The 8,663-nt window shown below is 38.3% G+C and overlaps 1 protein-coding gene across 26 annotated transcripts in view; it reads left to right on the plus strand.

Annotated features, from left to right (window-relative positions):
- The window catches only part of Lap (phosphatidylinositol-binding clathrin assembly protein lap), a 33,658-nt gene that overhangs the window by 9,060 nt on the left and 15,935 nt on the right, over positions 1–8,663 (plus strand). For all 26 annotated transcript variants that reach the window (XM_077417935.1, XM_077418068.1, XM_077418076.1 and 23 more), the window contains exons 2-3: positions 7,887–8,029; positions 8,109–8,184. In XM_077417935.1, coding sequence (XP_077274061.1) covers positions 7,887–8,029; positions 8,109–8,184 — 219 coding nt within the window. The remainder of the gene's footprint in view (positions 1–7,886; positions 8,030–8,108; positions 8,185–8,663) is intronic.

The raw sequence follows: 8,663 nt of genomic DNA on the forward strand, positions 1-8,663 counted from the left end.
AAAAATTGTGTTAAATAAAAAAAAGGACATATTCTTTTAGTGCTTTTTTGTTGCTAATTTGTTGCTCCATTCCCGATTCTGTAATTTCATTTTTAAATCCTGGAAACTACCCCCAAAACTATTTCTCCTTAAAAACATATACTCTAAAATTGCAAATTAGTCAGATATTTAATTAATTATGTCCAAGATTAGTTAATTACGTTTTACTGATTTTATTGCCAACCATTTGCATTAATTCCGATTTTGTTGCTCTACCTTTAAAATTGTAAATTGAACCTTAAAATTAAACCTGTAAATTAAACTTTAGAATCATAAATTGAACAATTTTCGAATGGATTATGTATTCCTGATTTTGTTGTCGGAAATCTGTTTAATTTACAATTTTAAGACGTTGTGGCTGGTGTAGAATAAGCTAAGGGTGATTTTTAAGCATTAAGGGTGGAGCAACAAAATCGAATTTGTTAAAAATAGCGAGCAACAAAATCAGGGATGCATAATCAATTCGGAAATCTGTTTAATTTACAATTTTAAGACGTTGTGCTGGTGTAGGATAAGCTAAGGGTGGTTTTTAAGCATTAAGGGTGGAGCAACAAAATCGGAATTAATGCAAATGGTTGGCAATAAAATCAGTAAAACGTAATTAACTAATCTTGAACATAATTAATTAAATATCTGACTATAATTTGCAATTTTAGAGTATGTTTTTAAGGAGAAATAGCTTTGGGGGTAGTTCCCAGGATTTAAAAATAAAATTACAGAATCAGGAATGGAGCAACAAATTTGCAACAAAAAAGCACTAAAAGAATATGTTCTTTTTTTTTATTTAACACGATTTTTTGAATGGCTGTGCTAACTTTAAACATAAGTTAGCAGAGCCACTATTTTCTCCGAAACGGCTGGAGTAACAAAATTGGGAATTGAGCAACAAATTAGCAACAAAAGAGCACTAAATTTCTGTATAAATTTTAATCGATTGTGCTGAATTGGCTGTGTCAGCTTAATAGACGTTTTAAAATAATATTCTTAATTATGCTAATTAACAGACGTCTTTGAGATATAATTGAAGTCGTTCAGCGTTATCAGCTGATTTGTAAGTGAAATAATTGAAACTCACGGTAAACAAAGATTCGATATTGAGGATATTATCCGAGCCCAGTAAAGCTGTCACGGTCAATGTTCTCCCTTTGTTGCACACCGTGTATCAATTGATAGAACACTATGAGCCTCTCGTATCCGTTAATGCACACGAAAGGTCAATCGATAGCGTCTCTATTTTTCGCTCGGAAAAACAACAGCGCGCCTTTTACGCGAGATGATTCGACGAATATTGCTTATACTGCCCAGTATACGCGGTATATGAAAGGATTCCTTGATAGCGCGTGCGGTGACCGCGTTTCTGAAATGTCTCTCTTCCAAACACACGAATCGTTAAACGCGTACAAGTAAATAAAAATCAAATTTCGACATGCGGGGTTATCCAGGGAATCGCATTTTCAAAGTTAGCAATTTTCTGCCGTATATGGAAACATCTCGGGTACTCGCAACTCGTCGCGTCGCGTAAAAGAGTCACGGTCGGTCTCGCTCCGCGTGTACTTGGCGCGAGACACTACCGTGTCTCTTGATAAATTCGTAGCGAAAAATCGGAGCAAAATTGTTATTGCTCCTTCGCGGAGCTATCAGTTTCCGTGGTTATTTTCGTTGTATTTCGACGTAACGTGACAGATTGGAGATTCTGTTCCTCATAAAATAACAAGTAACCCAAAGTGGTTGAGCGTGAAAAACGAATCGAATTCATTTTGCGCACATAAGGATTATTTTGTTTCGTAAGACGAGAAGAAACGTCACCTATATTATTGACCCATATATTGATCGTATGAATGCTGAGATTGTCCGCGATGTGTCGATTGCATCGCGTAACGCAAAATCTACCCCGTTTCGCAATTTACGATCGTTTGTCGAATCGAATTTGCAGTCGATCGCCTTATCGTATACGCTCCACTTACTTACTCGAAAGTGGAATTTATTCCTGCGTGCCTCATGTGCTATCGCTGCATTTGCATATAGTTTCGGATCACTTCCAATTCGCGCCATTCTTGTCTCGTCGTTTGGTGTAATCGTGTGTATTTTGCGAATTTTGAGCCGATGCATCTCTCTGTCTCTCTCTCTCTCTCTCTCTCTCTCTCTCTCTCTCTCTCTCTCTCTCTCTCTCTCTCTCTCTCTCTCTCTCTCTCGTTTTTTTGTAACAAGTTAGGCTAACTCGATAGGAGATTTCGCAGCGAACGACGGAAATAAAACGTTGCGAAAACTAAACGGAGCTCAACCTTGGGAATTCCTGAAATTCCTTTACAAGTGGTTCAGATCTATACGTGTTATGTCGTGATAAATGATAATTTTTTCTTTAAATTTATTTTAATTAATGCATGTTTTATTCACGGCTCTCTAAGTATGTAACTGCAGAACATTACATCGAAGTTTTTATATCATTCACTTTGGCAGAAACTGTTAAATTCGTAGTGTCAAATTATAAATGACTTAATTTGAGTCATCTTTAACCATTCCTACAAGTCGCCACTGTTCCTACTCAATATATCGTCAATTTAACTAAAGCAATGTTAATTTAATTAAACCAATGGGAGTAAAATAATACTGTTTTGTGTTAAAATAATAAATTTTAACATGGTAATCAAAAATAACAAAATGTTATTTAACTTAAGGTATTAGTTTAAATTTCATTTTTTAATATTTGACAGAGTGTAAACTTAACTAAAAGACTTATAAATAAACCTGAAATATATAGAACAACTGAAAAAGAATACAAGATTATTTTAAAATAAAATAAAATAATAAATAAAATTTGTTATTATTACGATCGAATTTTTTGAAACGAATAGACAGATTCGGCTATTATCACCCCAAGACCCGCGCGATTTGCGTTAAATACATGTTTCTTTACTTTAACACTGTGCTTTAACGCGTGCATGAAAAAGGAAAAGAAAAAATGGAAACTTGATTGCCGTGTTTCACGCCCGACAATGTAGGATGCGAATACCTCTCTACGAGTGTGTTCTGCGATTATACGCCGAGAGAATTCGAGCGTGTCGGAATAGGTGTAGGTACCGCGCAGATTAAACTTACATGTAAGTGGCGTGCATCATGCGCGCGCGAAAGGCCTTTGTGAACCGGAGGCTGTTGATACCGAGAGCGAGAAACGAGAAGGAAGCTGGGACGGGTAAAAAGAAGAAGGAAGGGAGAGAGAGAGAGAGAGAGAGAGAGAGAGAGAGAGAGAGAGAGAGAGAGAGAGAGAGAGAGAGAGAGAGAGAGAGAGAGAGAGAAATTGAATATACCAGGGACGAGTCGCGACCCCGGGAATACGACCGCCGAAAGGGAAAGAGGGAGCCGAGGAGAAGGGCCGGCTACATTCTTAACTTTGCGTTAGCGTGGTTGACGGCGACATAAAGTCATTATATGCAGTAAAGGAAAATAGTGAGAGTCATCCACGGGGAATAGCTTACCGTATCGAAATGTATTCATGGGTAAAAGTTAGTTAATGCGGGGAAAATACGTTAAACTTCTGCTTCGAGACCAATTACACATCGATCGACCCGACTTCTAAGTCTTCAACACATTTACAGTTATTTAATTTTACATATACATTTAATTTTTTCATAAAGAGGCTTGGTGATGTAATATTTAATGCCGTAGAATTTTAATGTTTCAGTACCGCGTTGTTTCGTCAGAATTTTAATCAGAATGCATAATTGGAAAAAGTTGCTCATATTTAATGAGGTAATATTTTGCTTTCGCTTATTATACAAATGCATGCGTTGTATTTTAATTTAGATTTAACAACACGATATTTTAGTAATCTAATATCGCGTAACGTTGCCTCCGTCGAAATACTACCTGGAGCAAAATGGGACTCCAGCTTCGTGGAAATTATGCCATCCAGAATTTTAGGTCGGAGCGAATACCCTGCACGTATTTGACGATCCGCGCCTCAATTTCGATCGGGGGACTCTCTACGTTTTTCATTCGGCACAACTGCTTTTTGCAGTTCGCAACTACAATCGCTCGCGTAGCCAAAACGCGTTTATCGCACACGCCCCCGTCCGCGTCTGGAGATACACATGCAGTCAGTCAGTCGGTGCTGGCCGGTGCACACCCCTTCAGCTCGTCTAGATAGCGATTGTGTTTTTTTTACCAGCATACGCATTTAACATCCTACGGATTGCCAATCGCGCGGCATTATCGGAGGCTTTATTAAAAGCTCATTTATTATCAGCTGTGCGTGTCGCCGAACGTGTACTTGTTGTGTCGATTAAACGCATAATTCACCCGCGGCTGATAATTTCAAATATTTAACGTTAATACCTCCTGTTTACTATAATATTAACACTAATATTTTTCAAAAATAAAGAAAAAAAATATAATAACTAACTGAATCGGATTAGTATCTTAATAGATCAATAATTGATATTTCAATATTCTGCAGACAGTATTATTGAAATTTTATACAGTTATCTGTTTATTATCACGTATTATGTCCTTATGCCCGAGATAACACAAAAGATTACTGGTATTTTCCGTTCGACAGAACTGAAATTTTTCTGTTTTATTCGCGACGACAGATTCGCACCTGTTTCTCGTACGGCGTCGAAGCGATAAAAATTCGGTATTCTCGCGCTGTTTTCATGAATCACACGGCCTCAACCTTTGAATGAATGTCCGAGGGAATGTGCCTGTTTTTTGACACTCGACGACGATGCCAACGCGGACGCTACTTGGCCGCTAAATCCGTCCGTGTTTGGGAGATTATAATTAGAATGGGAAGAAGCCTCGCAAGGTCGAGCAACGCATCGCTCGAGATCGCGGTTATTCATTGCAATCGCTCATGCACCTTTTGCCTTTGATGCGGACCGTAATTTTCGTTTAACACAGTAATATGTCTCGTAAAACGTCTTCATTGCTGCCTGAACTTGCGTGAGATTTTGTTTGCAGTTTAAATGAGCTCTTAAATTCCCAAGCTGTACGAATCTTACTTTATACTTTCATCACTTATATGTTTATTCCTATTATATTTTATTATGCTGCATGCACTACATTTATTTTTTTCTTATTATCCTTATCTATATTATTCATTTGAACTATGAATTAAAAAAAAATTATTATTTATATTAAACGGTGTATCAAAAACGCTAAGAAGATAAAATAATTTGAAGAATTGCTATGGAAAAGGAATATTTTTAATTTAGTCTCTTCTGTGTCACTGGATTAAAGTTTAAATTAATAGGCGGATAATCGTCACGTATAAATAGTTACAGACCAGTTTTATTTGCGAAATCGCTTTTCGCGCCAATTAGAGACAATTATCTCGCGATAACGTCGAGTGCGTTTATCGCGCGCGATAACCATATGGAAATAGTTGCAGTTCGCAGAATGCGCCGCGCCGGGGTTCGATACTCGGTGCTGATTCACTGCTTTATTCGCGTTTATCCGGCGGTGCCCCTTCGTACGCTCGCGCTCTCTCGCGCGCGTTGCACTTTCATTTCAAGCCTTCCAAGCCCTCTCGTCGTCGTGACTTCGATATTGCGGGATCATCGGTCGGCCGGGCGAGAGAGATACATTAAAGGCGTGGGAAACTATCCGCGGCGAAACGTTGCTTAACTCCCTGCATCTTTTTCGCGTCGGTCAAATATCTTATACGTGGCTTCTCTCGTAGACAAGATGCTCGACGAATTATGAACAACCGCGCGATACAAGTTACGATTTCATAACTGTGAACAGACATGATTATAGTTTCAATGCTTCGGGCTATCGTATAGATTAATAAGAATTCATATTTATATAAATGTTAACTCGCTATTATATGTTAAACACGTATATAGACTTTTTTTTCGTATATTAGCTTACTTGGCGTAACGTATTTCATTTATATTTCATGCAAGACGCCGCACATATTTTTTATATCTCGTGGTTTGTAGTCGGTCCTCGTTCGATTTGAAGCGGATTTTTCTTTCAGCAAAAATACTTTATCCGAGGGTTTTATTTTTCAAGTAAAGCTTGAAAAAAAAAAATGATACGCTCTGCATTTTAAATAATAGCAACTATGGTATCAGCCCATAGAAACTATGGTATCAGATTCCGGCGAGTATGGACCACTGCACCGTCAATAACGACACGAATATCATCACGTTTGGAGCACGGCAACGCGATTGTTGACCTTGTTACGCGGTATCGCCGTCCTCCTGATGTGGACCCGCTACTTTCGTTAATCAATCGCGATTGATGGACGTCGCGTAGATTGCCATCGTTCACTTCGTCGTCGTCGTCATCGTCGTCGTGTCGCGATTGACTTTATCGTCGCTTATTCGCTTCACATTTGGCAAGTCCACGATTCGCGCGAGCCTCGAGTTCGGTATATGCAGGTCAGAGTCACCGTCGAGCCGCAGCCGTGGTGATCGATAGCATCGACTATTCCCATTTTTAGGTACTGGCACGACGAAGGTAGCGGGGCCGTAGAAGCTCCGAATATCGAATTTTCAGCCGTTCAGGCCGTTCTTGGACGACCCGTATATTTTAGGGTAGAATTTGTATAATTATAATCAGGTAGAATACCTGATTTTATGTGTCGTAAATTTAATTGTAAATTAAAACGAGATCTCACGTTAACACCGTTAATTGGGATTGTAATCGTATGCGCGTACAAAATATATCGTTTTCCTTTGATCCCTTATTTTCAAGCCTTCTGTGGGTTATCGCGGTTTATCAATGCTGGGTCACGCCTGTACATGACAATTTAATAGGATTGTATTACAAACGTTATTTAATTCTTCTGTTAATTATTGCGATTCTTCCGCTCTACGCTTATCGGGCGTGCTATTTGCTTTTGGGATTAATTGTTGCGGCGAGCTGCGATCGTAATTAAAAAATAAAAATCGCGGATCGTGATTGTTAAATCGCTTGCTTGGTTTGTGTTATGCATACGCTGATAAAATGCGAAGTAAGAAGAATGACGATGAGAATTATGGCGAATGTTGAATCATACGAGTTCTTTGAATCATCTTTGAATATCTGAATCATCCGAGTCGCTGGAAACTGCAACTGGAAATTCCGTGCGAAAATTATAGGGCGTGAATATCTTTGAAAAACAGTTTACGGATAATGTTGATATCTCGTGTGATCTAGAACAATTTAGATTGCCTAGAACAATTAAAATTATCCCACCGCTCAATCAGATTTTCTCTCTCTCGTTTTCGAGTCGCTGAATGAAAACGGTTGGTCCACTTTTGTACAATTGCATCCGCCTGCTTCAAGCCTTTTACTCGCAATGGTATACTTTTTTGTTCATATTAAGCTCAGAATTCATCGAGTCGAGATAAAAAGCGGTCGATGATTCTAATTAAATGACTTAATTATATACTTAATAAGTTACGGTATATATATATATATATATATATATATATATATATATATATATAGATAGCTGTTTTTTTGTACTCACGATTCAAGATTGATTCGCTTTTACCTCGCACTTTTAAGTATATAATTGCCGAACGTTTCCGTAAAAATTATGTACGAACGGATAGAGAATATAGAGATACGTTTCTACCGAGACCGTGACTTGAAATCCGCGGCGATCGAGGGGAAACGACAGGTTTGCGAGAGACTCTCACAATGCGATAGCGTTGTCGCCGGCGATGGTTGTGAATCATACATATGTAAATTACGTTGTAATCTTATAAGGTGGAGGTCAGTGCCTCTCATTATGTAGCTTGCACGGGACGTGAGATTTCGCACCGTCTGCAATGGTCGTTTCCTCTCAAAGTCGAGAACGCATGGATATCGAATACTTCCAAGATGGACTTCGACTCTTTCTCTCGTTTCAGATTTAATCCATTGCACCAATGAGCCGAACGTCTCTATACCGCAGCTCGCTAATCTCCTGATAGAACGCTCGCAGAACACAAACTGGACGGTAGTCTTTAAGGCCCTGATCACCGTGCACCACATGATGTGCTATGGCAACGAGGTAATTACCTTTCGGACGCTCGTCTGACCCGCGAGACGCCCGTACATTCCTTATTCCGAAATGACTTTTCTATTTACAGAGGTTCACGCAGTATCTCGCGTCCAGCAACAGCACGTTTCAGCTTAACAATTTTCTGGACAAGAGCGGCGTACAAGGTGATTATTTTGTAAATGTAAATGATCATATCAGTGGGGCTTTATGTTCTCCTATCATACCGCAATATGTTCCAGAATTGATGGATGCCGACGATACCAGGCATTATTCCTTTCGAAAATCAAAACAAATGATGTTACGTTATTTGCTGGTATATCTTTTTAATTTACGAGAGAGGATAATTATCTTTTTAAAATAAGATAAAGTTTACCAATAAATATAAACAATTTGAAAAAATGTTTTGAATAAATATTCTTTACAAAGCATAATTAGTCTTTAAATTCTGTAATGAATAATAAGTGTTCATTGTCCATCAATTCTAGAGTACCCTACTTAAAAGAAAACTAATCTTGTAACAAAATTTAAAAATGCGATTTATTTGGGAAAATTAACGTTTATTTTAACAAAACCATTGCGATGTGAATTCATCGCAGCACAATGCATATGGCTTTCCGCACCCTCGTTTGTAAAAATCGTACAC

The sequence above is a fragment of the Temnothorax americanus genome, unplaced genomic scaffold (assembly GCF_048541705.1).
Source record: "Temnothorax americanus isolate GAGA-0224 unplaced genomic scaffold, ASM4854170v1 Scaffold106, whole genome shotgun sequence".
Lineage (NCBI taxonomy): Eukaryota > Metazoa > Arthropoda > Insecta > Hymenoptera > Formicidae > Temnothorax > Temnothorax americanus.